We start from the raw sequence: 27,007 nt of genomic DNA, 5'->3' as shown, positions 1-27,007 counted from the left end.
TGTACCCACTTCAGGTACCCGCCATCAGGCATGCATTCAGGACCACAGGGTTCCCTCATCTATCCTAATGGCGGGAGGGCAGAGAAGCCTGATACCTTTTACCTACCCTTCACAGGGCTACCCAGGTCTGGGACCTCATGCATGAGTAATAAACTTCTCCTGACCTCACCATTCCTGAAGTACCACTTGTTCTTCCCCTGCCTGGGTAAAAGGCTAGAATTTGTTTCTGCAACAGCATCATGCTGGAGGAATAGGAGGTAGAAGTTCTCCTTGAGAAAGGGCCTCCCATAGGAAGAGGCCAAGGGATGAGGACTGTCTTCTAGGAGCATCGTTGGTCACCAGGAAGATGTTGTTTTTCCTGTTTTCACAGCAATCTTCTGAGCTGTAGTGCAATTTGTGGGTTTGGTGCGAAGATGGGCTACCCAGAGTCCCACATGCTCTTGCGCTCTGGGCCCAGCAACACACCATGATCAGCGAGCCCCAGAGTCGAGGTTTCCCGAGCTTTCCTTAAAGAGAACCACACCACAGATGCTAATGGCTAAAAGGAAATGTAATTAACCACGATTGTTTCCATTTTGAGCTAATAAGAATGTGCCCTGACAGTGCCAAATCTGGTGGGGAATCACTGCGGGGAATGGAAGAGGCAGCACCATCTCCCCAGTTGGTTTGGGGTTTTCTGTAAATGCAGCGAGGGAAGGAAATGAAGGCAAGTTAAAGAGAAAACTAAGGTTTGAGATCAGGCTTAGTATCTTTCCTCTTGGATTCCTAAGAGTAAGCCTAGAGAGGGAAAGGATACAAGTGAAGGCGGGCAATTAGCTCCTGATGGTGCAGGGGCACCTGTGGGGCACTGAGGCCCAGCGGAGGGGCGGGGCAAACGGACCCGAACCGGCGCGAAGGCAGTTCCTCCTTCACTTGGCAGTGCGGCCCACATCCAGCACCACTCTCTCTTCTGGACAGACGGCCAAGGGTCCTTGGAGCGCCTGCGGGTGCCAGGAAGAGGCCTCAGGAAGAGCCCCAGGATGCAAAGGTAAGGAACGCACAGCTGGTCTCTGCCCAGGGGCTGGTAGGCCTGGGAGGAGATAAGCCAAAACTGCGTGTGGAGTGATGCTAAATAGATGTTCTAAACATGTCACTAAGGAGAGCACAGGAGAGTTTAAGTGTATGTTGTTACGGTTACTGAATGTTGATGTTTGTCTAGCCTCCTACTCCTTGGTGCGCCATCCCACTCTCGCCACCAAGTGTAGCGTCTCAACTACAAGCTTGCTGGATTCTGGATGGCGGCAGTCGAGAAAACAGGTTGGGAAGCCCAAATGTGGGGGCAGGAACTAGTTTTTATATGGGGTGGCAGGAGATACGCAGGTGGCAATGGCAGCGTCCAGGCGCGGCGGCCCCTCTGGGCTTCCCGCCACAGCAGCTGCCCTGTGAGTGGCCAGGGAGAGGCCTCCCTGGAGGAACCCTATTAGCTTTTATGTGATTTGTGGACAAAGGCAGGACAGGGCCAAGTTTAGGCCTAGTTTACAGAAATAAGTTTCCTGCACGTGAACTATACATCAAGGCTAGGTATTATTTACTGTTCTCCGCACATGGGGACTACATTTGAGGGCTACATGTAATCTACTAGGCCACCTGTGCTGGCAGGTCATGTGCAAACAATCTGAGAAAACTGTTTTCCCATGGGCTCTACAATGATAATGACTATAAGGGATAATTGTGTGTTGTGTTCACTGATCTATCACGCCCATCAAGAATAACTGCAAATATAATTGGGTAAGTCTATTGACTAAGCACGTCTGAGATATGTAAATATGTATTTAAATATCCATGTGTATACGGAGATAGAAAACCATCTGATCTTCAGCATAACACTAAAGATACTAGTCCCATTTTACAGATTATTAGTCCACGGCATGGATAAGCAAGTAGCTTGGGCAAAGGTCACATAGTGAATCTGGGTTGGAATATAACTGACTGCAAACTCTCTTTTTAACTATAATTCTGTAACTAGGCAAGAGAGACATTTTGTTGTAGAAATTGATTTAACAGTCTAAAGCCTTCAGAAGTTGGGGAGCATTTGTGTTCAGCCTAGGAACCCTAGGCGGGTTCTTTGGGAGTTAGAGGGCATCTTTGCCTTTATTTTCACAGGTATGCTCTTCACACAGCTGAGAGTAGGGCATCCTAAAAACCTCACTCACATTTTGTGTTGCTGCAGCTCAACAGGTGTTGGGCCAATTGCCTGATGAATCCTGGGGCAAGTGGTATGGGCACTGTTGCTAACAATGTGAAGGCAGTGGATGAAAGGAAAGGGGGAAATTAAGTTCTCACATCTTTGTACCGAACCGTTTTGTGCAAAAGCAAAGACATGAAACCAGATTCAGGGTGACAAATGTGAAATGAATGAAGGTTATGTTTGCCATTCTGAGTTGCCTGCCTTTCCCCACCTAGATCTTACAAATCTCTGTTCTTAGCTACTTTCTTCCTCTTTGCCTAGATCTATACTTGGAGAAAGAACTGTAACTCATTTACACTGAGGAGCAAATCACTAATAATAAATCTCCAATAGCTGTTAACAAACCTAGCTGGCAACATAAGGTAGATTAGTGATACAACAGAAACAGTAGAATGTTAGTGGGACCTAGGTATGTTTTTTCTGTAAACTTCCTTCATTTTTGTTGTATGTTTAAAAACTTAAGGCCTTGATATTTGATAAGGGAAAGGAAGGGATATGGATTGAGAAAAAAAAAAGAAGACAAATATTTGTCCTTAAAGCGCTTTTAGTCATTAGAGGACATAAAGCAAATAAGTGGGGTCTAAACCAGGAATAATTTCTTGAGACTGTTATAGAGCAACCCCGATATTAAACGGGTTCCTGGCTGTGGGTCCTCACCCGCGCACTTTAAAGGGACTTATGAATACTCTACTACAGACACACGCAAAAGGGTTAATAAAAGGTTTATTTACAAGAGAAAAAGAAATAAGGAAAATGTACAACTCAGGGAGAAGATAGGGAAATAAAGTCTTTAATGCATCCTACCCGATCCGATGACCTGGAAACCCAAAGTCCCTCTCAGAGCTGACCGGACGCTCCGAGCTGGCTGAGAGCCCAAAAATGGAGAGCGCCCAAAGCCCACGTGTCTGCCTTTTGTATCCACCTGGCTGCTTAACCCCACCCTCAGGTCCCAGCCACCTTCCCTTTGGTGGTGATGGGATTTGGAGTTCCCAGTGTCTTTGGCTTTGACCTGGGGTGGGGGTGGAGTCCACAAAGCCTATATGGAATTTGCTTTGGGACATCCTTTTCCCCCTAACAAGACCATAAATCAGGTCTTTTTCCTCTCTGAGTTCTGTTCCTTTGTCCCCTTCCCTGCCCCCAACACACACACAGGTACGGGTATGGCTGACTGGGGATGGCAGGCTCTGCCACTCCTTTTGGTTTTTATGTCTGGCAATTCATCCTCGAAGGAAAAGGAAATGACCTGAGAGACAGTCCCTCTTAGAAGAGCAGAGCAGGAGTGCTGCTCCTTAAACCCTAATATATAAATAAAAATAAATAATAAAGATGGCTTAAAAAAGCCATCTTTTATAAAGTGTGTAAATCTAAGATTGTAGTTAACTTCCCCTACTTGCCTTTGGTACTGTTGTCTCATGTTTCAATTCGATATATGCTTTAAATCTTATTTTATCTTGAAAGTTTTATTTCTTTATTTTTTTTAAATTTAATTCATTTATTCTTTTTTTTTTTTAATAGAGGCATGTTTTATTTATTTATTTGTTTGTTTGTTTTGTTTATACATGCACTGGGTACAGTCAGAAGCACGGGAGGGCGAGAGAATTCACCAGAGCGGGGAGCAGAGCAGGCAGAAGGACCGAAGTACACTGCTGAGGGGAGCAGCGGGCGGCAGGAGAGGTCTGCGTGCCATGTGGGACCCTCCTCCGGTGGCCGGGGAGCAGCCGGGGATCGAACCGGCGCCGCAGAGGCTGCGGGCAGCCTCGCAACCCAGCGCTCAACCGCTGCGCCACCGGGGAGGCCCAGTTTTATTTCTTTAAAATGATTTAATCTTTAAAAAAAAAAGAGAGATTCTGGAAACAAGGGCTCTGCTGGCCTATTGACTTGTTAATTGTGGACCTAATTTACTGACCAAACCGGAATACATTTTACAGTGAAAGAGGGTACTGTTGAAATTCCCTCAGGGCAAAAAGCGTAAACCAGGAGAATCCCACTTAATTGGCAACAGAGGCCACTGCAGAAAAGATTTGAATGCTCACAGTGTCGAGTTACTGAGGCGGCTCTTAAAGGTTCAATATCTGTAATTTCATTTAGTAGTAAAGGACCTTTGCCCTCACTGAAGTTTTGTTCCTTCAATTTTTTCTAAAACATTTTCAAACATACAACAAAATGAAATGATTTTACAGTGAAAATATATTCACCACCTAGATTTAACTACCATTTTGCTAATTCTTATTTCATTACCAATATATCCATTTTATTTATTCCTGTACCTGTTAGGGGGAGAAGGATGTCCTAAAGCTAATTCCATACAGGCTTTGTGGACTCCACCCCCACCCCAGGTCAAAGCCAAAGACACTGGGAACTCCAAATCCCATCACCACCAAAGGGAAGGTGGCTGGGACCTGAGGGTGGGGTTAAGCAGCCAGGTGGATAGAAAAGGCAGACACGTGGGCTTTGGGGATCCCCCATTTTTGGCTCTCCTCCAGCTCGCAGCGTCTGGCCAGCTCTGAGAGTGACTTTGGGTTTCCAGGTCCTTGGATCGGTAGAACGCATTAAAGACTTTATTTCCCTATTTTCTCCCTGAGTTGTACATTTTCCTTATTTCCTTTTCTCTTGTAAATAAACCTTTTATTAACCTTTTGTGTGTGTCTGTAGTAGAGTATTCATAAGTCCCTTTAAAGCACACGGGTGAGGACCCACAGCTAGGAACCCGTTTAATATCGGGGTTGCTCTATAACATACCCATCCATCAATCCATTTTCATTTTTGACATTTCAAAGAAAATTGCAGATACCCCCTAAATTCTTCAACATACCTGTTACCCAAGTTCAATATTTGTTTAGCTTTTTGTTTTGATATAAAATTTAAAAACAATATAATGCATAAATTTTAACAGTAAATGCTCTGAGTTTCCCCCAAACATTTTATTATAAATGTTTTCCAAATCTATAACAAAGCTGAAAAATTTTTATAATCATGGAGTAAATGCACAAGTCTTAAGTGCACATCTGCTAAATTTTAACAAATGCATATGCCTGTGTAGCTCAAAACCCCTACTATGATATAGAGAACATTACCATCATCCAAGAAAGTTCCCTCATGTTCTTCCCACTCAATCCCTGTCCTCGCTTTACCCCAGAGACAATCACAATTTAAATTTTTCCATTCTAGATTTGATTTGCAAATGGAATCATATAGTAAATACTCTTATGAAACACTTCTATCACAGCATAATTTTTAAAAGATCCATTCATGTTACTTATATCATTAGTTCATATATTTTTATTACTGAATGGTAATTCATTATATGAATATACAAATAGTCTTATTGGTGGATATCTGGGCTGTTTCCAATTTGGGATTATAGTGATAGCAAAACTGCTATGAATACTTTTATACAAGTTATTTTGTGGACGTATAATTTTCAAAATTTTTAAAAAGATTTATGCATACAAGATCTGGGATGTAGACCAGAGGTATGGGGGGTTGAGGGGGTGAAAGCATTCACTAGAGACAGAGTGGGGAGCAGAACAGGCAGATTGACTGACTGAAATACACTGCTGAGGGGAGCAGCTGGTAAGACAGGAGGTCTGCTGTGCCATGTGGGTCACCTCCCTGGCTAGGGATCAAACTTGTACTGCAGTAGCTGAGAATTGCTTCATAATGCTGACACTTAACCCCTTGCGCCACCAGGGAGACTCCTGTTTTCAATTCTTTTTTTTTTTTTTTTTTTTTTTTTTTATCTGAGAGCAAAATGCCTCCATTCCCTTCTTTTTTTTCAGGAGGGTTTTGGGGGTTTTTGGTGGCTCCATATGAATTTCATCAATATTTTTTCTATTTCTTTGAAGAATGACATTGAAATTTTATTTTATTTTATTTTTTTTTTAGTTTGGGGGAATTTTATTGCCTTTCTCTTGATAGACTTTTTTTTTTAATAATAAATTTTATTTTTATAATCCCCATACAATTGCAGCCCCCCCATTCTGACCCCAATCCCTCCCCTCCCACCCCCGCCCCCCTAAAAGTGTCTCTGGTTCGTAGTTTTTTGTTGATTTTGATTTTCACTTTCTTATAGTTATTCGTTTTCCTGTTCCCTTATTTAAGTTTTCTAGATTCCTGCTATGAGTGAGACCATCCGGTATTTTTCTTTTTCTTTTTGGCTTATTTCGCTGAGCATGATCCCTTCCAGTGCCATCCATGTTGCTGCAAATTGCATGTGTTTATCTTTTTTGAATGCTGAGTAATATTCCATGGTATATATGGACCACATCTTCTTGATCCAGTCATCTATTTTTGGGCATTTGGGTTGTTTCCAAAGCTTAGCTATTGTAAACAGTGCTGCTATAAACATAGGGGTGCAGGTGCTCTTTGGAATTGATGTTTCTGTGTCCTTTGGGTAAATACCTAGGAGTGGAATTGCTGGATCATATGGAAGCTCTATGTTTAGTAGGTCCAGAAATCTCCACACAGCTCTCCATAGTGGTTGGACCAGTTTGCACTCCCACCAACAGTGCAGGAGAGTTCCTTTTTCTCCACACCCTCGCCAACATTTGTTGTTGCTAGTTTTTTTAATATGTGCCATTCTCACTGGTGTAAGATGGTATCTCATGGTAGTTTTGATTTGCATTTCCCTGATGACAAGTGATGTTGAACATTTTTTCATATGCCTGTTGGCCATTTGCATTTCCTCTTCAGAGAAGTTTCTTTTTAGCTCTTCTGCCCATTTTTTGACTGGATTCTTTTCTTTGTTGTTGTTGAGTCTCATCAGCTCTTTGCAGATTTTTGTGATCAGTCCTTTATCATTAGTGTTGGGTGCAAAAATGTTCTCCCAGTTGGTGGGGTTTCTCTTTGTTTTTGTTATTGTCTCTTTTGCTGTGCAGAAGCTCTTTAATTTGATGTAGTCCCAGCTGTTTATCTTCGCCTTCACTATCCTGAAACCATAAAATATATAGAAGGAAATATAGGCGAAACACTACGTGATTTGCACATCAAAGACATCTTTACAGACACATCACCCAAAGCAGTGATAGTGTTTTCAATTCTTGAGGGCCAACCTGGGAATGGAATTGCTGGGTCATTGGGCAGATATATATTTAGTTTTTATAAGAAAGTGTCAGATATTTTTCCTAATATGGCTTTACTGCTGTCAACAGTGATTAGAGTTCTGGTTGTTCCACATACTTACCAACATTTGGAATTGTCAGTTTTTCTTAATTTTAGCCTTTCTGATAGATATGTAGTGATAACTCAGAGTGTTTTAAATTTGTATTTCCCTGATGACTGATGATGTACTTTTTCATGTGATAATTAACCTTACATTTAACCTTTATGGAGTATTTGTTAATCTTCTGCCCTTTTAAAAAATTGGTTGTCTTTTTCTTTTTCGGCAAGATTTATTTATTTATGCATACAATAGCTGGGGTACAGGCTAGAGATGTGGGAGGTGAGAGGATTCATCAGAGACAGAGTGGGGAATAGAACAGGCAGACTGAAATACACCACTGAAGGGAGCAGCAGGTGAGACAGGAGAGGTCTGCCTCGCCATGTGGTTTGTTCCTTGGCCAGCTGGGGATTGAACTTACGCTGTAGAGGCTGCCGATTGCTTCATAGTGCGGTGCTTAACCCCTTGCACCACCAGGGAGGCACTGGTTGTCTTTTTCTTAAATCATAGTAGTTTTTTATATATTCTGGGTATCAGTCCTTTGTCTGCTGTGGAATTTTGAATATTTTCTCCTAATCTTGGTTTGCATATTTGTTATCTAATAATGTTATCATCATAAGTTTTAAATTTTGTAGTCTAATTTTTAATTTTTTTTTAATTTTGGGGGTTACATCTTTGGTCTTCCATATATGCATATTTCACTCAACCTACCAAATAACCTGCGTCAATACCCCATTCACCTCCCTCCTCGTTCCCCTCATCCATTCCCCCCCCAACCCCATTCTCTCTGCTAACCATTGTGTTTTCACTGAGTTCAAGATTTAGTCCTACTGTATTTTTCCTGTGTTTTTTTTGTTATTTATATTCCACAAATGAGTGTAACCATCTGATATTTGTCTTTCACTTTTTGACTTGTTTCACATAACATAATCACTTTGAGGTCCATCCATTTTGTCCCAAATGCTGCTATTTCACATTTTCCACAGCTGTGTAGTATTCCATTGAATATATATTCCCCAAATTCTTTATTAATTCACCTGTTTAAAGGCATTTAGTTTGGTTCCATGACTTGGCAATTGTGGACAGTGCTGCTATGTATATAGGCATAGATAAACATTTTCATATTACAGTGTTCATATTATTTGAATAAATACCTAGTAGAAGTATTGCTGGATCACATGCAATTTCCATTTTTGTTTTAAGAAACTTCCATATCACTTTCCACAGGGACTGCACCAACTTGCAGTTGAATAATATGTTGAATGAATGAACAAGAAGATGACAAGGTTGATACAGACACATACGCACTCACACATGCACACACAAAGAGAGAAATATATGCATGTGAAGACACACCAAAGGAGAGGAGAGACAGCATTATATAGAGGCAGAGCCAGGCAGAGAGAGATCAACAGGCACACAACTTAACCATGTTCTGAGTTAGGCCTGTATCTAAATCTATTGTCTTTGGTATTGTTATGTATAAAGTACATTGCATAAAGCACATTTAAAGAAAGCACAGATGAGAAATTACTTTTCTTTTGAAACCTTACCCTTCAAGAGATATAAATTGTCCATTTGATGCATATTGATTTTTTCTGTATTGGTCAGATACCTTGTTCTTACAGAAGCAACAACTGTAAAATTCTACATGATACTAGATTATGCTAGGGTAATAATCTAGAAGACTAAATCCGTGCCAGTTATGAATTTACTTCATCTTAGCTCCAAATTCATCTTTCAACACATACTTTGTTATAATGGGCAGAATCGCTTGTAGTTTCTTCCACACATTGAGTCTGATGTTAAGCTTTCTCAATAGAGGATGCCAGAGCGGGTGGAAGGAAGGACTAGCTTGCAGTTTCCAGCAGTCACCTTGTGGTGAATCAATGGTGTGAGCGTGAGGATGGTGTTCAGCCCCAATCACAGGTGGCCTAGCTGACCTTGCAGCCTCAGTAGTCTCTGTGAACTAGAAACCTGCGCCGTGAGAATTTCTACTTGCATCAGTGCTCTGAAGGTGTTTGGGCAACACCTCCTCCTCTGCTCTTTGCAGGTCCTTGCGGTTCATGTGACCTGTGTGTGACTCAGGGTTTCCACTAAGCTGTGGCCACCCTCTCTTCAGGCCCCCATCACCTATGCACACGCATGCCCTGAGGTGTTGACTGACTATCTGGCTTGCTCTCCTTAAGCAAGTGCTGCTTGCTCAACAGACTGAAGGCTAGCAACCGTTACTGCTGTCAGTGACTGAGAATTCTCCAAGGTGGTCTGAAACCCAGTACCCTTTCCAAGTTTGTCTTTCCTAGGGTACCCTACCTTAACTCCAGGGTATCATGTAGAATTTCCCCATATTCCATAATATCCCTCTATCAGAATTTAATAATTTCTTATATTAATCATCTTTTGAATAGTGTCTAAAGCATTAGCCATACTGATGCTTTAGCAAGAAATGCAGCTGCTTTTCTACTTGTAGATTAGAGAGGCATTAATAGAATGAAGTTGGAGTAAATGAGTCTGTTTTTTACTGGTAACTTTCCCCCTGCCTTTTGATTTTAGGGTTTTAATATTGGGCAATAGCTCCTTTTACTTCTCAGAGGAAATTAATATATTTTTGTCTCATTAGCTAGATTGTCAAATCCAAGCTCAGAGAAAGTCTAAATCATGTGTAGCATGAGATTTGTGATGAAGCAACAAAAGTCTGAGTAATGTCCTCACTGAAAAGGTCAGTTATGATTTCAGGTTAGTGCAAATAACATGGCAGGACTTCAAATTACTGACATTGTATGATCAGCTGATAACTGTTGAGTTTTTACTTAGTTTAAATTTAAAACAGGTCTATGGCAAAGTGAGGGGGAAAAAAATCCTTATCACAACCTTGAAGATTATTTAATAGCAGGGAAATATTAACTCACAAGAAGGTAGTTAATGAATGCAGACCTGCCAGGATTTGAGTTTCTGGAATTATTAGTAAATTCATGCTAGTTTTATTTGTGGTCATGACAGTGGAAACTGTACTAACGATTGGTGGTGTCAGTGGTTCTCAAATGTTCAATAGACTCAAAATAGCCTGGGGAAGTTGTTAAAGTACAGATTCTCAGCCTACTTGGTTATATTCCAGCGATTTGCATTTTTAACAAGCATTCTGGTGATTCTGATGCAGATAGTATCTTGACCACACCTGGAGAAACAAGATTAAGTTGGTGTCTGAATGAGCACCACAAGAAAAGTAAGGTTTTATTTAGAAATGAGAACAAGAAAATTGTTTAGGTGTTCTTTCTGATAGTAAAATCTTTATCATTTTATCAACCTTTGTTCCAGAAAATTCAGACACTGACTCCCTTGTCCCCAGGTACTGCTGTGTAGTAAGGCCCTTTGGCCTTTGCCTGATCACTTTATATCTTACTGGAGATGGAAAGTGATTTCTGACCAAAGTTCTTTGTTTTTCTTTCCAGCTGTAAGGTGAATAAAACTGATGTTGTTCTAGAAAAAGAAAAAAAATAGGTCCAACCTAATAGACTAAGGCCAATAAAAATCATTGAAAATTAAGCTAAAGAGAAGTGTAAATTTGGAAACATAAACAATAAAATAACACTTTTCTAGGTGCCAGAAAAAAAAATTGGCATTTTAATGAAAGATCAGCTTCAATAAAAATATTTAGAACTCCTATTAGAGACAACTATAATCTACCTTTAAAATTCAGAAGCGATTTTAGATCCAATATTAACACTAGAATATAGGAAAACTGGAATGCCTCCAGGATAGTTTCTGTTTTAAATGCCCTAAAGGACCTCAGTAAAGCCCTCACTCCTCACCTCAGTAGGCACCGATTCTTAGGGTTTGACCTAAGCTTGCTAATCTTCAAGTTTGGAAACCAGTTGTGCAAAAGAAAACCTAGTATGTTCCCCTCGGGCAATGGAAAAAAAGGGTTGGTTTCGACAGTGCCACTTAGAGAAACTCATATTTCCACTGTGAGTTCTCCCTGCATTCTTTGGGGTGTAGTTGCCACCACAAGAAACAAAACGGCCTGAGGAAAAGCTGAGTCAATCAGCAGGTCAAAACATGCCAGGAACTTCTCAGGTGACCCAGGAAGTGTGTTGCAGGTCATCGTCCTTTCTTGCACCTGAACAGGTTTCTTCAGTCTCAGCATCTGAATTATTACAAGGCCATCCCACCTGACTTTTGAGGGAGCATGGTTTTTCTGAAATAATCACTCCTCAAGGGACAGTTATTGTCAACAGACATTCTTGATGATGTCATGGGTGTCCTGAACTCTTGACTAACATGTTCATGATCTTGGCTGAGCATAGTGTTGGGAGGGAACAGAGTTCAGTTCTACTGTAAATGATTTAATAGTGGGAGGAGAATGTAAAATAGAAAGGGATAAATAATAGGCCTTTCTAAAGGCATTGAAAAATAAACATTGAAAATTAATTTAGTGGTTTTTTTTCTCTTCATTGCACAGAGGTCAAGTCCTATTACTATAAATTTCATATCCATCTAAAAAATTAGATTTTAAAGTCATACTTGCTGCTTACTCATTCCACTTAGCAACAGAACAGTTCATGGCAGCAAAGGAAGGGATGTTATCTTCAGAGCTTCCAGGTGCTTGTGGCATGCCTGCAACTCTAATGTTAGGGTGGTGTCACTTAACTTACACATGCATAAATTAGAAATCATTGGAAAACAATGCATATGCAGAATGTTTCCCAAATGCCTAGGAAGAATCTAGAAGTGTGGGGAATTTGGAGCCATAGAATGAATCCCTCTGAGAGGTTCATTCACAACAGCTGAAGACATTTGTTGGCTGTTTGACCTAATCTGAGTATAAGGAACTACTCAGTATCAGCAACACAGTTAATACCGATTAGAGTTGATTCCAGGCTCCTGTGTTGGCCTAAGAACTAGCAAGCAGTGGATTGTTTTTTCCTCCTAAATGACCATGCCACGTGACTGTTGAATGTTGGCACTGACTCCACTGATTCTCTGGGAGATGGGACCTCTGGATATAAGAGAAGCTTTTAAAACATTCCTGGGACACCAAGATGCTGTCTTCCTCAGTCAGTGGCATCAGCGTGTAATCTCCAAAGACTTTGGTTGACTGCTCTCAAGAAAGTTCTGGGTGACCTGTGGCTTCTAAGTTAAGACAATCTGTATTAAGTTCAAAACTGTAGTGTTGACATTCCTAGCCAGCAGATAAAATTCATTACAATATACTAAGAGAGAAAAGGGCTTTTGGTACCTCCCTACATATTGTCATCTCCCGATTCTCTCTGATGGTACTTGCAAGTCCGGATCAGAAGAGGCGGCCACAAGTCACAGACCACGTGTGAGAACACCCACCCAAGGAGAGCACGGCCTGGGGTGTATGTACCACCAGGTCAGAGTATTTGGCTGTTTTCCTCCCCGATAGCTATCAACATAGCCTAGCCACTGGCCTGTAGCCTCCTCCTGTGGTTTCAGTCTGTTTTAAAACTGACAGGGTGGGGGCCTCCCTGGTGGCACAAGGGGTTAAGCACCACACTGTGAAGCAACCCGCAGCCTCTGCAGCACGAGTTCGATCCCCGGCCAGGCAGGTAGCAACCCACATGGCTAAGCAGACCTCTCCTGTCTCGCCCACTGCTCCCCTCAGCAGTGTGTTTCAGTCAGTCTGCCTGTTCTGTTCCCCACTCTGTCACTGGTGAATCCTCTCACACCCCACTCACCTTCGCATCTCTGGCCTGTACCCCAGCTCTTCTATGCATAAATACGTGGGTCTTTAAAAAACAAAAAAACCTGACAGTTTGGGTCGAGTCCCCTCCGAGATGGTACCGTTGAAGCATGAGAATGGCAAATCAGTCTTCAGATATTAAGGAGGGAGTTTTAATAAAAGTGGCCAACAAGTTTGATATTTTAGGAGAAAAGGCATCATATCATTAAAACAGCCTGGTAATATATCTCACTAAATACACTGTATTTAGTTCATAGCCTATACTGGAGGATAGCATGAAAGCAGGAGTTTACTTTGGAATTGGCTTATGGTCCTCCTTGTTAGTAAACCTCAGCTTCATCTGCCCACCAGTGAGAATGGCACTGGGAAATGATGCTGCATGAAGCCTTCCCCCTGGGAAGGTGTCATGTACCTGCCTGTGGCAGGAGTGCAATGGTGAGGCTGGCAGCCATGGAGCTGGTTTTGCCCCGGGCCCCACACCCCATACTCAGGCTAACGAGGTACAGACGGCTACTCCTGTATGTGAAAGACAAGTTGAGAATTGAAGGAAAAACAAGTCTCCACACTTAGCATGACTATCTTTGGACTTCTTCATTTCATTAGGCTTTCACAAAATACAAAGTTCAAACATAACTGTCTATGTCCACCACAAAACAATCAAATAAATGGTTAGCACACACACAATGATCTTTTTCATTTTCAAAAATATAAATAACAATGTTCAGGGTTGTACAATTTTCTGTTTCTTTTTAAGGCTTTATGTTGCAGACCCTTCATTAATGAGCGCTTGTGCCTGTCGCCAGGTGCTCTACCCACAAGCTAGGAGGCCCCAGTGGTTACATTCTTGAGGGTGACTACACGCACTGATCTGCGTGGCCTTTGCCAGTTAAAAACTAATAAAACCATCAATCAAACACCCTCTGATCAGTTGTCACAGTTTCATTAATTTTCTTTCTACTACAAAGTAATAATAGAAAGGGGTACGTCCTCAGCAGCATTCACGCTCTCAGAAGATAATCAAGAAGGGGAGAAGGACAGAAGGGGCTTTTTCCTGGACAGAATTTTTTCCTTTTAGCCAGAAAAAACCAATAACCTATACAGTTTAAATGGTGGTTTGTAGTGAAACCTTTTTCCCAGATTAAATAGTGTTGCGAGAAAGGGCGATCTTTTGGTTGGGTATTTTACGAGAGGTTAGAGTGGAGAGGTTAATGTTGGAAAAACACAGCTGAAAGTGTATTCTCTGGCGGGGGTCATTTCACTCTGGAGGTTTGGGGGCAGAGCCAGGGCCCTGGCCTTGGGAATGAAATCCAAGGGCAGGCTCTCCAGCAGGCACTTGACCTGCTCCTGGCCCAGTTTGATCTTGTCATCTAGCTTTCGCTGCTCGATGAGAAGCGTTGACTTCATTTTCACAAAGTGCTGGTAATCCTGGAGTTGCTCCTCGGAGAGGTAATTGGCCAGGATGTCCAATACGACCCGTTCTCTCCGATCCAGGTTCTCCTTGAGTTCCCGGGCGTCCTCGTGCTGCCCTGCCAGGACCTTCTTCTTCTCATTGAGAGAGCTCTGCCAAAGAGAGATGGGCACATCAGCAAAGGCCAAGGGAAGGGAGATAAGAGTCTAGTTGCCTGCAAAGAAATCATTCAGAGGATTGAGCCATGGCTCAGTATCCAAAGGAAGGGGATTTAATTTATGAAAATCCTATGTTGCCCCTATGTTACATGTACAGTCAAACCTTGAATATGACAGAACTCCTGTGCAGTCAAAAATCTGTATCTAACGCCTAACTCCCTCCCTTCAAACTTAACTACAGTAATTCCTTGTTATCCACCCAGGGCTGGTTTCAGGACTGCTCCCTCTGTCCCACCCCCATGCCCAAATGCGCAACTTCCTTATATTTGGGCTGCGATATCCTTGGGTTTCACATGTGAGATTGTTTGAATTAGTGCATGTAGAACCAGTGGATAGGAAAAAAATCTGCTTAAAGGTGGACCAAAGCAGTTCAACTGTACATGGTTAACTGTATATGGTTTGCTAACTTGTAGAATCATTGCAGCTTTAATTTGAGAGAGACTATATTAAATTGGCTGGGGTGATATTTTCTTTAGGTTTCTGGACTGAAAAGGACAATCAATGATTCCACCTCTGAGATGTTGGAGTAGTCAAATCCCAGAGACAGAAAATGGAGTGGGGGTCACTGGGCACTCAGGGCAGGAGGAGTGGGGAGTCGGTGTTGTACAGAGTTTGCAAAAAGAAGTTGAGAAAGGGGTGTGCACTAATATGAATGTATTCAACATAGGAATATATGGAATATCACTGAACTATATACTTAAAAATGGTTAAGATGGCAAATTCTGTGCCGTGCACTTTACCACATTAAAAAATTGGAAGGGTGGAGGGGAGACAGCCAATCACCAAGGTAGCTTGAGTATTTATTAGCATTTACAGTGATTCTCTAAGTGTGCACTGCCAGCAGCATCACCCGGGAATTTGCTAGAAGTGCACATTCTCAGGCCCCATTTCTCCTACTGCATCAAAAGCAATGGAGGTGGAGCCCAGAAATCTGTGTTTTAACAAGCCTTCCAGGCGATACTTTTGCAGCTGAAGTTTGAAAGCCTCTGCCCTAATCCACAAACAACAGTGGGAACATCGTTATTTCCCTTTCTAGAGAATTCAGTTCCATTTTTTGGGCCTCTGAATCTAAAATGAAAGAAATTCTATTTAATAATGATGGCAATTTTATATTCTGAGAGTTTCTTACCCAATAGTAAAATAGCATGTTATCTTTAGAGCTATAAAAATCTTTAGCATGGTTTTTAAACAATGTAGTGACTGAATGTCATTTAAAAGATTCTTAAACTTTTACTTTCAGCCATTCAGACTTTTCTGCCATAGCAACTGAGAAATATTAAAGAACAAAAATGTAAGAAATAAGATTATTTCAATATATCTCAATACAAATGCATTGATATGGAATTATTAAAGGGCTCAAGTGTCTGTCCTAACTCTCTTGAAATAGCCTATTAGATTACATAATAAAATATGTGGGGAAAAAGTACAAAGTTATAGGTTTATCTTACAAATAGCTCCATTTTCACAGGCTTCCTTTCCCTATTAGAAAAGCACAATGAAAAAAACAAGCAAACACCTGATGGCTCGAGCTGTATATGTACTTTTCCCAATTCTCATCTTCCCCTCCTTCTTGAGTTTGGTAACTGTTATCCTGAATTTGGCATTTAATGAACCACATTCCTCTTTTCATTTCTATTTGTACTTTGTTTCTTAATAAAGGCTAACCATTATAAAAACCAATACTGATGTAGAATTTTGCAGGTGAGCAAAGTACTTATTTGTATTGAAGAGAGGGTGTGTGCATTTAACTGTTCAACTGAATTCAATTCTGAAACATCTCTTCTTCCCCTAACTAAATGTTTCTCTAGTATTCTTTATATCTGACATCTGTAGCATCCGAACAGAAAACTGAGAATTACCTTCTGATTTACCTTTCTCTCATCTAACACGCCCTGCCTATTCAACCTGCTGATTCAAATTCCTGCTAACTCATCCCCTATTTTCCATCCCCATGACAATTGCTTAAATCAACAGCCTAACCCTTCTTGCTAGACTATTACAATAATGCTCCCAGTTCTAAGTACCATTCTCACCCTTCCCCAAATATTACACCATGACATTAGTTCAGAGCTCTTCTCAGCCTACAGACTTCTGGGTCTTTGTGCTTATTTTCTGCAGTGGATTCTGGCTACCTCTCCAGATCCTCTTTTTTTTTTAAACTCTGCTCCGTGCCCAGGCAAGCTGAACTCTGTGGACTATATCAGCTGTGCCCCCTGACCCTCTGGATTTGGCCAATGGGAAGCATGGGCAGGAGGAAGAAATTGGGGCATTTATCCCTGGCTCCCTCTCTGCCAGGTAGTGGTGGCTGCATTCCTCATAGTGCTATAGGGCGCTATGGCTGTAGTTCTTATAGGGGACCCCTTCCTCGTGTTCCTTCAGGTCTAGAGGTATATTGGCTTCCCTACTGATGTCAGCTATGGAAGGGGGAAAGGGGACTTGATTATCCTCCCTTGGCTTAATCCTTCCCATACCTTCACTGGACTTTCATTTACCCCTTTTGAGTAAGTCCTCTATTTCCTGTCAGTTCCCAAACTATGACTTTTCTAATATTTCCAGTAATTTGCTATTTCTAAAAACAATTAAGCCAAGCAATCACTGTATGCACTAGAAATACCAACTACATGCAAATCAGTCCTTAAACATCCCACAGTCTTGTGTTTTTCCGGGTCATGGTCTTTGACTTTGTCCATGACATTTCTTCTAAATGGTACAGACCTTCCTGCTTCTAGTCCACCTAGCACTATAGAAATTCTTCTAGACTCTATTCATGTCCACTTGTGCAAAGTCTTTCCTGACCTTACTCTACCTCCTGAACGGTGTTTTATGGCTCTGAGTTTATTGCTGTCCTGCAGCACATTAGATGCAACCGCTTCTTTCATACTAAGCTAAGCACAGCACGTTTACAGAGGCGGGCACTGCAGTGTGACTCCGGAGTGGACCAGCAGGGCCCCTGGACACACAATCACAGTCCTAAATGCTAACATCTGGACGTCTTCTTTTTTTTTTTTTTTTTTTACTTTTTCTAATTCTTAACATCTGTTTTAAAAAGTTATATTCCCCTTTAATGTAATATATTGGGAGAAATAATTGGGAAATCTTTAATAGTCACGAAGACAGCTATGGATAAGAGAAGCTGACAGAAAAGCAAGAAGTCTCTTTATGGTTGGAACATTTATCACCTTCTGGTGAGTTAGGGTGTATAAATAAAATTGATATCCACATGATAAGTTCGGCAAAGGCAGGAGTCTGTCTTTGTTCGCAGATGAAGCCCCCTGCCTCGACACCTATAAATATTTGCTATACAGATGAGTAGAGAGAGTATGCTTTGAAGCCATGGAATTAAGTTCGATTTAGTAAATAAAAACTGTAGCAGGACTCATACCCTAGTCTATCCCTTACTGGTCTGCTGTGAGTATTCCATGAGACGGCACCTACAGAGTCTTAGCACGTAGTGCCTGCCACAGGGGAGGAAGTTGAATTTTCTCCAGTATTCCTACCACTACTGTCCACCTGCCCTTTTTCTTCCTACCTTAGCCCTGGGCCCTATGGCTGTATCTCTGCTCAGTGTCTGCAGCCCCTCACCTGCAGCTTTCCTGGAGCTAGAGCTTATGTTCTGAGCTGCTTCCTCATCCCTAGCAGTTTGGATATTCTCTTTTTTTATGTCAACTCCCATGATGCTTTCATTTCTTTTCTCCCCAGGATAGGGAGAAAGGACAGCAATTCTGGCCCTGTGTTTTTACTTTCCTAAGTATTCCCTAAGCCTGAAGTGTCTGCATTACATCTTGGCATGGAAGATGTCGTCTTCTCTTTCCTGATTATCTATGTGGTGGGCTCTATTTCTGTCTCAAAGGGAAATCTGTTGAGAGGCTCAAAGGAAAGAGGGCTCAAAGGGAAATCTGTTGACCCTAATCAGTAGGCCACCTACCCTTTCTTCATTACTGGCATCTTCACCAAGGCTGCTGAGGACATTCTCCACACGGGCCAGGCGCCCTGAGAGGGAGAGCAGCAAGTTGACCACCTTGTCTAAGTCACCAATGAACATCTTGTACTTGTCAAACTCGTTGGGTTTGCACCGCTCACTGATCAAAGCCTCCACCTCTTCTCCCAAGGCATTATTGAGCTTGATGTCCATCAACAGGCTTCCCTTTGCTTCCTGAAGGGCCTCAAGTTTGTGGGTGAGGCTTCCAATGAGCTCGGCCTGTAACCATAGAAGAGACACACAGCACAGATTAGCCAGCTGCAGTTGTCAACAGAAGGAAGACTCACTTCTCCCAGTCACATCGTCTTTTTTTCAGGGCTAAGCTCAAGCTCCCCCTACTTCATATGAACTGACCCCCTCAATATTATGGCGCAGTATTCTCTCTCAATGTCCACAACTGCCTCTGCATGAACTTTTCAGTCATCACAGGCTGATACTTGGAGTAGTTGTTGTCTCTTAGTGTTTTCCAATTGTGTCATCTGTGAACAGCTCTGTCTTCCCAACTTTGTGCTAACTATTCACTTTGAAATGTCTTTTCAAAACATGGTTTCATTTGATCCTCACAACAATAGCATAGGTGGGTAGGGTAAATGATCTTCTTGTTTTACAAATAGAGAATCAACAGTCTCTATCTGTAAGGAATAGAGGAATGAAGGGACTTTCCCAAGGTCCCAGAGCTGAACATTAGTCACAACTACATTAGTAGGGCAATTCGTACATGCCAGACACTGGGAGAAACTCTACATGGATCATCTCATTCAGTCCTCCCAACAGTCTTGTAGATATTATTTTATCCACACACATGGGTGAGGGGAAGTGACAGACACACAGACCATTAGATGGGCTGTCTTGAATTTGGGTCAGGCTAACTTTAGGGGTCACTCTTATATAATCATTGTAAACATTCATACCAAGACTTATCAAATTTAGCCCCTCATTTATTATGCTACACCCCTTCTCCAGTTACCAGAGCTATGTAATTTGCCCCCTTAACTACAAAACAGAGTTACACAAGTATCCAGTATATTTAACTGAAATAAACTGAAGTAGCAGTTCTCAATGGTTTCAAGTCTGACTTTATATTGTCTACTTCTCAGCTGCAAGAGAAATTAAACTCCATGGTTTGTGAAATTAGCCTTTCATTTTTTTTTGTCTTAGCCTCAGGTAGCCAGATGGCAAAAGGACAGTCTTTTTAAACCTGTATCTTTATCATCTATCTTTACACACACAAACACCCACCCACCCTCCCACCCACCCCTAAAACTATGCAGCTTCAACTGAAAGATCTTGATTTTTAAAAAAAATGTACATTTTCAAGGAAGGGGAGGAAAGGAAAAAAAATTTTTTTTAACTTTTTTTTTTTTTTTAAAGATTTGTTTATCTATACAAGCACTGGGTACAGTCAGAAGCGTGGGAGGGTGAGAGAATTCACCAGAGCCAGAGCAGGGAACAGAACAGGCAGACTGACGAAATATACTGCTGAGGAGAGCAGCGGGCGCGGAAGGAGAGGTCTGTGCGCCATGTGGGACCCTCGCCGGCGGCCAAACGGGTGCTGCAGAGGCTGTGGGCAGCTTTGCAACCCAGCGCTCAACTGCTGCGCCACCGGGGAGGCCCGGAAAAATTTTTTTGACTAACAAACTGAGTGTATTGGTGGACTTTTTGTATTTCTTCAACATCAGTATCAGAGAATACAGTAGTAATCAGAATGATATGGGGAAATCTTTCCTCAAGATCTGTCCATCTTGGGATTGGACCACCCTAGGCCTTCAGTGTGACTAAGGTTTATACTGCTGTTGATACCCTCAAGTTCTGGCTTAATGGCAACCTCAAAAACTCCCCATCTGTTTCAGCATCTCACCATGGGTGATAATCTTTGCCTTTACTCAAGTTGTTTAATTAAGACAATTTCAATGGAAAAGACAATTTTACAAGTGGAATAAAATGTACAGTGTATTAGAATTTTATTCCTTCTCAGCTGAAGAGAGATTGAGTCCAGAAAAATGCAGATGGGAGAGAATGTTGCTAATGTTAATAATTTAATTTTCCTGGAAAAAGCATTGTTTGCTAAAAGCATTTCTTTCTGCCAGAATTCTGGCTGGCAGCTGTGGTATTTGCCTGCAAGATAACCTCCCTCCAGCAACAAACCCAGCAGCTTGTTGCTCTTTCACTGAGATTTTAGTTCTTTTGAAGAGCATAGCAAGGATATTGGAATGAAAAACAGAAGAAAAATAAACACTGCCTGGTTATATCTCCCAACATTCCTGCTGGACAGGGTTCAGTCAAATGTCATTACTCCTGGTTTTCATATGATAATGAGACTGACCTCTATTTGAAGTCAGCCTAGGACTATTTAATTTCTCAGGTTACATTTCCTAGGCTTGCCACACTAAATGTTACCAGGCAATACTTCTTACAGAAAGCCAGGTTATTCCAAATCTAAAAGAGGTAGTTAACTGAGCAATAATACTTCCAATTCAGAAAAGACCTTTTGCATATTCAAATGTTTTTGAATCCATTTCAGTGGATTCATGTACGATTTCTGGAAAAGGCTTTTGAAAAATTAAATCATGGAAAGAAGGTAACAGTCACGCTTTTCATTATTCCGTTAAGTATGATTTATTTTGAAACTAATATTATATGTCATTTCTGAAAGGAACTCCAAGATTTTTACTAGTAATTTGATATCATATAAAAAAAAAATCCTCATTATGATTTTCAGAAGCCAGCATTTGAATGACAGGTGATGATTTTTAATTTGCAAGTGAGCCAAAACCAGTAACGACAAGTCTGTCCTCACATGTGGGGTGAGTGGAGAGCTGAGTTACTGCTGACATTTGCTCAGTTCTCTTGGGCTCCTCTGTGGCTCCCCAGTGCTGAGAGCCCCAGGTAGGCTCTGTTCAGTGGGCCAGGAATCTAAGACAGCTGAGCAGCCGTCAGGGGTCAGGCTCCATAGTCTAATCCACTCAGTCTTTCCTTTGCTGACCTTGTTTTTGTTTTCAAAGTCATCAGTGCTGGGTAGAACCAGAAGCCCATATGATGTAGATTCCAGGCTTCATGGAGTAAAAACAGACTGATGAAATGTCTAGGAGCATTTAGAAGTCCACAGAAGTCCTGGGGGACTTCTGTGGGAAGAACAAGACACATTGTGATTTCCGAAGGCTTTCTATAGTAATGCCATCTATCAAAGCTCAGCCATATATGCAAATACAAGTATTACTGAGCAGTCACATCAGTCACTCCTGGTCCAAATGTTGCATATTTGGATAGTATTTGAATTTTTAAAATTTTGCGAAGCCCTTGAAATAAGGAATTTGGATTTAAAAATGCAGTTAAAAGGGATCTGAACAACTGAAGGCAACATGGGGAAGTTGGCTGTACTAAACCGACATTTCTTTGCCAGGCAGACCTCTTAAAAAAAAAAAAACAAATCTACAAACTTCTACTTGCAGACTCCACTAGGGGAGGGGTGGAGGTGGGGGAGAGAGAAGTGTTTGGGATTTTTTTTAATAACCTACTAGTCTCTGAGGAGCTACTTAATTTGCAAAATCACTGACATTTACCCACTTATCTTCTCATCTGGCATCAATTGTTAACTCACCCTGCGTGAGATGGTGTTTATAAAGGTTCCTTTCCAAACCATAGTTTATCAGGCCCTTCCTCCCACCTCACCATCCAGATGGGAAGTCCTACTGGGCCCTTAAATCTGGGAATTGGGCTCCGACAGAAAATTCACCATTCACTTGACCTTTTGTGTCTGTTTTCTCAATCCACAGCAAGGGCATAATAATACTTGTGCAAAACTAATACTAATGTTTAATTATTGAACTTTTCTCTGTGCCAGGCAGTACTTGTTTTACTACCAATTACTCCTCGCAAGAACATGAGGGGACAAGTACTATTATTATACTTGTTTCATCGATGTGGAAAGTGAGGTGGGGAGAAGTTAACCTGCCAGCTCCTGCAGTTACAAGTGCAGAGCCAGGCTTAAACTTAGTGTGGCTCCATTTTTAATCACTACATTAAAATAAGCCTCGTACAAGCACTTTGTAAAATATAACTGCATTATATACATTCAAGCTATTTTGCATGTATGTGTGCTGTCACTAAGATTAGTCAACAATCTGAAGAACAGAAGTCACTCAGTTTAGACAGACTTCCCTCAAAGAACACCCAACTTCTCCCCACAGCATGAGTATGCTGCTTTGCCTTCTACATCAATATTTAATCTGTCTCTGCCACTTCATCTCAGGAGTAACTCAGGACTGCTAACTGAGTGGCAGGAGTTTAAGGACAAAGTAGAATTCAATCTCCTGCTAATAAAAACAAGGACCAGCAGAGACATTTCCACACATTGGCTTTGTTCTTACTTGGTTTTAAATGGGATGCTCCAGGCAGTAGCACACGACTGTTTTTCTTAGTTGAATTTTATCCAAGAGAGAAGTTGGGGGCAGTTTCTGTCTCCACAAAGAAACTGGCTCAAACTCACATTGTATGACCTAATCAAAGCAAAAATGAGCACTGGACTCGACTGCCATTTCAAAGATTCTCTGGCACCTTCTCTATCAAGACTGCTGCTTTACTATTTCCCCTTGGGAAGACTCATGATCAGAATGTTGTCTTATCGACTTAGTATGGTCTGTTGATTTTGGGTCTCAGAAATTTCTGACACACTAGAAAAAAATTTCTTTCAATTCAACTACTCATTTCCCTCCCCTAAGTACTCCCCCTATTTTCTCTTTCAGTAATGTAAGTCACGTAGGTCAGGAACCCAGGAGTCACTCTGACTCTCCTGCTCCACATCTGATCTGTCACCAGGTTCTGATCTCAACAGATGGGTATAAAAGGAATGTGCATCAATATAGTGAAGGTCATATATAATCCATGTCCAACATCGTAAGCAATGGTAAAAGGCTTGATTATTCAATATAGTTTGGATGTCCTAGCCACAGCAATTAGGCGAGAAAAAGACATGAAAGGTATCTAATTTGGAAGAAAGTGGAAGAAGTCAAACTATGACTATTTACAGATGACATGATATACACAGAAAATTCCAAAGGCTGTTAGAAATAAAAAATGAATACAGTAAAGTGGCAAACTACAAAATACACAAATCACTTGTGTTTTTATATGCAACTAATGAACTAACAGAAATCAAGAAAACATTCTATTTACAATCACATCAAAGGAATTACATGGCTTGGAATAAATTTAGTCAAGAGGTAAAAGACCTGTACACAGAATACTATTAAGACTTTGCTGTAAGAAACAGAAGACAGAGCTGGAAAGGTATTCTGTGCTCATGGATTAGAAGAAATAACATTGTGAAAATGGCTGTGTTACCTAAAGCAATATACAGATTCAGTGTAATCTCTAACAAATTCCCAGTGGCATTCATAGAAGTTGAGGGCGGGAAAAAAAAAAAATCATTGGAACTACAAATGACCCCAAATAGCAAAAAAAACTCTTGAGGAAAAAAAAAATGTTCTCACACTCCCCAACTTCAAAATATACTAAAAAGTGATAGCAATTAAAACTACATGATATTGGAGTAGAAACAGACACACAGATAATGGGACAGAATTGAGAGCCCAGAAATAAAACTATACATATATGTATACAATGGGGCAGAAAAGTCTCTTCAATAAATGGTACTGGGAAAACTGGACCACCTTCTAATACCATATGCAGAAATTAATTTAAAATGGATTAAAACCTGGGATTGTGAGATCTGAAAATATAAAATGCATAGAGGAACACATAGGTGATATGCTCCTAGACGTGGCCTGTGTCATGAAAACAAAAGCAAAAACAAATGAAGTTACATCTAAAAAGCTGCACAGTAAGAAAAATGCATAAAAATGATAAGACATGCTACTGAATATGAGAAGATAGTTACATGTCATGTCTGACAAGGGATTAATATTCAAAATGTATAAAGAACTCACAAAATTCAGTAACAGAAAACAAAGCCTGATTTAAAAAATGAGCAAAAGTCTAAATAGATACTTCTCCAAACATGACACACAGGTGACCAATAGCTCATGGAAAGATGTCCAGCATCTTATTAGTGAAATGGAAATCAAAAACAATAATGAGATGTCACCTCAGACATGTCAGAATGGCTAGTCCCTAAAAGAAAAGAAACAAGTGTTTGAGAGGCTGTGGAGAAAAGGGAACCCTTATATACTGGTGGGAGGAATGTAAATTGGTGCAGTGATTATAGAAAGGAATATGGAGATTCCTCAGAATATTAAAAGCAAATCCTATGTAATCCTGTTATCCCACTTCTGGGCATTTACCCCTAAAATTTAAAAAACACTAATCTGAAGAGAGATACTCACCTCTTCCCCATGTTCATTGCAGCATTTATAATAACCAAGAGCTGGAGACAACCTAAGTGCCCACTGACAGATGAGTGGATAAAGATGTGGTATACCTATAAATGGAGTATCACTCAGCTATGAAAACTTGCCATTTGCAATAACATGGATGGACCTAGAGGGTATCATGCTTAGTGAAATAAGTCAGATGGAGAAAGAAAACAGTATATGATTTCACTCCTATGTGATATACAGTGAAAGTTAATGAACTAAAAACCCTTAGACTATAAGACCAATTAGTGGTTACCACAAGGGGAGGAGTAAGGGGTATGGATAAATTGGGCGAAAGACAATGGTATAGTAAAGGATTAGTGGTAACTTTATATAGTACATACACATTAATTTTTAATTTCTTTTTTGAAAAGATTTATGCATGCAAGAACTGGGGTACAGGCCAAAGGTGTGTGTGTGTGGGAGGGGGTGAGAGGATTCACCAGAGACAAAGCAGGGAGCAGTGGGTGAGACAGGAGAGGTCTGCTGCACCATATGGGTTGTTCCCTGGCTGGCTGGGAATTGAACTTGTGCTACAGAAGCTGCGGATTGCCTCAGTGTGCTGTGCTTAACCCCTTGTGCCACCAGGGTGGCCGTTAATTTTTAATTTGTGATAATGAGATGTTACTTCAATTTTTAAAAGAATTTCAATAACTATATTTTTTAAAAGCCCAGTAAAATGTGAGCCGTTCCCAGGGGAGAACAATCAACAAGTGCTAACCCAAAGCCTTTACCATAGCTTTTATAAACATGCTCCATGGTAAAAGTAAACACTTTCACAATGAATGGAAAGATAAATGTTCTCAGCAAAGAAATACACTACCAAAAACTGACCAAGCAGAAATTTTAGCACTGACAATTTTAAAAAATTTTAAAAAATAATCATTGGCAAATGGAGACAGGAATATCAGTGTGCTGGAAGATGGAGAAATAGAGATTATCTAATTTGAAAATCTGACAGAAACACAGATTTGAAAAAAGCTCTAAGGACTTGTAAGGCAATATCAAAAAGTGTAACATTGTGCCAATGGAGTCACGAAAAAAGAGGAAGAGATTCGTGCATAAAAATATTCAAGAGATGTGGGCCTCCCTGGTGGTGCAGGGGTTAAAGACACAGTGCTATCAAGATACTGCCAGCCACTGCAACATGAGTTCGATTCCTGGCCAGGGAGCTAATCCACATGGCACAGCAGACCTCTGTGCCCGCTGCTCACCTCAGCTGTGTATTTCAGTAGATCTGCCTGTTCTGCTTCCCACTGTCTCTGGTGAACCTCTCACCCCCCATACCTCTAGCCTGCACCCCTGTTCTTGTATGCATAAATAAATAATTTTTTTTAAAAAATTCAGAGATGAAATAATACCTGGAAACTCCCCAAATTTGCTGGAAGACATACATAGATAAAATTAAAAGGCTTAGCAAACTTCAAATACAATAAGCCAAAAATCTGGTGCACAGACATCATAAACTGCTGGAAAGCAAAGAAAAAGAACAAGTTTTGAAGACACTAAGAGAAAAACAGTATATTTCCTACAGAAGGAATAGTTACTTAAATGAGTGCACTTGTCATCAGGAACCATTAAGCCAGAAGGCAGTATGACAGCAATTTTAATGTTCAAGGGAAAAAGAACAATCAACCCAGAATTCCATATCCAGTGAAAATATCATTCAGGAGTGACAATGGAAGACATTCTTTGATGAAGAAAAACTAAAGAATCAGCACTACCAGACCTATTCTAAAAGAAATGCTAATTTCTTTTAGACCACAAGGAAACTTCAAGAATGAAGAACAGGGCCTCCCTGGTAGCGCAGCAGGTTGAGAGTAGCGCTGTGAAGCTGTCCACAGCCTCTGCAGTGCGGGTTTTCTTCCTGGCCACCCAGAGAGAAACCCACATGGTGCCGCAGACCTCTCCTGTCTCGCCCGCTGCTCCCCCAGCAGTCTAT

The 27,007-nt window shown here is 41.0% G+C and overlaps 1 protein-coding gene across 1 annotated transcript in view; it reads right to left on the bottom strand.

Moving 5' to 3' along the window:
- Nucleotides 1-11,084: 11,084 nt before the first annotated feature.
- SHROOM3 (shroom family member 3) overlaps nucleotides 11,085-27,007 on the bottom strand; it is a 310,763-nt gene continuing 294,840 nt past the window's right edge. The window contains 2 exon segments of the mRNA XM_054688359.1: nucleotides 11,085-14,649; nucleotides 18,641-18,913. Of these exon segments, the coding sequence (XP_054544334.1) occupies nucleotides 14,281-14,649; nucleotides 18,641-18,913 (642 nt within the window). The 3' untranslated portion in view covers nucleotides 11,085-14,280.

Source organism: Talpa occidentalis, unplaced genomic scaffold, assembly GCF_014898055.3.
Source record: "Talpa occidentalis isolate TD23 unplaced genomic scaffold, MPIMG_talOcc4v2.1 talOcc4.6, whole genome shotgun sequence".
In the NCBI taxonomy this organism is placed as follows: domain Eukaryota; kingdom Metazoa; phylum Chordata; class Mammalia; order Eulipotyphla; family Talpidae; genus Talpa; species Talpa occidentalis.
Note: the sequence above shows the minus strand (reverse complement) of the source record. Positions and strands in the feature narration are given on the sequence as shown.